We start from the raw sequence: 1,761 nt of genomic DNA on the forward strand, positions 1-1,761 counted from the left end.
CTCACCTTTCTCTCTTTGTCTCTCCCTCTCACTCTTTTAAAGGTTGCCTTGTTTGAGGAGGATATCTTTTCAGCCCAGTGGAGTTCACAGGCAACATTTTGAGTTACTTGTATACTTTGTACATATATTTCTATACTTACATTTGAATAATAATAATAATAATTTAATAAATAATTTGAAACTTCTATCAGAGCTTTTTCTTTGACAATTTCTTGTACTTCTACTGTAACTGTTACTTGAGTATGGAGAGTGTGTACTCCACGGCCACGTCTGATCACCAGGGAGTCAAGAGTGAGTGAGTACACTACCATTTGCACTGGTACACTTGTCCACGGAACTTACTCATCTTTGTAGTGGTTTGGGGAAATAGTACAGTGGTATTGCATATTTAAAGGGAAATAGTACGGTGGTATTGCATATTTAAAGGGGCCGCAAGGATTTCGTACTGGTGGGTGGTGTCCGACCGATTGTGGTAGGCCGGTCTGGGCCAAAAATGCCAGGGGCGATTTTTTGTCCCAGCCCTGCAGGAAAGTCAGCCGTTTTTTTAACCTCAACTTCTTTTCTCTTTGGCATGTCAGAGGACATCAAAAAGTGCATGAAAAGAAGTCAGGAGCAAACAAAGAGTGTAAAACAAGTACACACGTATGATTAAAACGATTCTCACACAAATATAAAAAGTTCGGTGGCAGAGCTCGGTAAAAGCAGGTGTTCACGGCGCCATCTTGGTCGGAACCATTTTCTATTCCAGCTGCAGACCAGATGATGATCCGATGAGCGTCATCCGCAACACGGCAGCCACATCCATCTCCATCACCCCCTCCACCCTCCCTCTCTGGACCTCCCCCCGCCATGGACAACCTGGAGGAGGACCTGACCTGCTCTGTCTGCTACTCCCTGTTCTCAGACCCACGGGTCCTGCCCTGCTCGCACACCTTCTGTAAGACCTGCCTGGACAACGTGCTCCAAGTCTCCGCCAACTTCTCCATCTGGCGTCCGCTCCGGCTCCCCCTCAAGTGCCCCAACTGCCGCAGCGTGGTGGAGCTGCCGCCGATGGGCGTCGACGCCCTGCCCATCAACTTCTCGCTCCGCGCCATCATCGAAAAGGTAGCCATTTTGTTCGGTAATTGATCCTAAATGGCTCTGCACTGTTTTGTCTCAGGTCAGTTCTTCATCGCTCTCTCTGTTCTCTTAACAGTTCCAGAAGGACAGCCGGCCACGCGTCCCCTCCTGCACAGAACACCCCTGCCAGCCCCTCAACGTGTACTGCGTGCAGGATCGCCAGCTGATCTGTGGTCTGTGTCTGACTGTGGGCCAGCACCAGGGCCATCCCATAGACGACCTGCAGGTGGCCTTCATCAGGGAGAGACACGCCCCTTCCAGCCTGTTGGCCAAGCTCTGGCCAAAAGCTTTTTTTAATATGATGGAACAAGAGTTGAGTGACCAAAAGGAAGAGATAGCAGGAAATTGGGCAGCCTTGCCTGACACCACGGTTTACATTAAATCTGGGGGAAGTTCCAGCTGACAATTTAATGGAACAATTACTGTTTGTGTATAGGGTTCTGATAGATCTACAGAAGAAATCGCCAAATCCAAATGTTTTTAAAGAAAGAAAAATGAAATCATGCTCAATGGTATCAAAGGCTTTATAAAAGTCAAGGAAAAGAATAAAGCCTTCATCAGTAACTAAGTCTGAGTAGTCAAGCAAGTCAAGAACTAAACGCACATTATCAGAAATATGTCTATCTTTTAAAAAACCAGACT

At 47.0% G+C, this 1,761-nt stretch overlaps 1 protein-coding gene across 1 annotated transcript; it reads left to right on the forward strand.

Moving 5' to 3' along the window:
* Nucleotides 1-843: 843 nt before the first annotated feature.
* Nucleotides 844-1,522, forward strand: LOC311310786 (tripartite motif-containing protein 59-like; the record flags this gene model as incomplete). Its single annotated transcript, XM_084440345.1, has 2 exons — nt 844-1,104; nt 1,196-1,522. Exons 1-2 carry the CDS (start codon nt 850-852, stop codon nt 1,520-1,522), a joined length of 582 nt encoding a protein of 193 aa, XP_084296471.1. The 5' UTR covers nt 844-849.
* Nucleotides 1,523-1,761: the final 239 nt, after the last annotated feature.

Source organism: Borostomias antarcticus (genome assembly GCF_949987555.1).
Source record: "Borostomias antarcticus genome assembly, chromosome: 1".
In the NCBI taxonomy this organism is placed as follows: Eukaryota; Metazoa; Chordata; class Actinopteri; order Stomiiformes; family Stomiidae; genus Borostomias; species Borostomias antarcticus.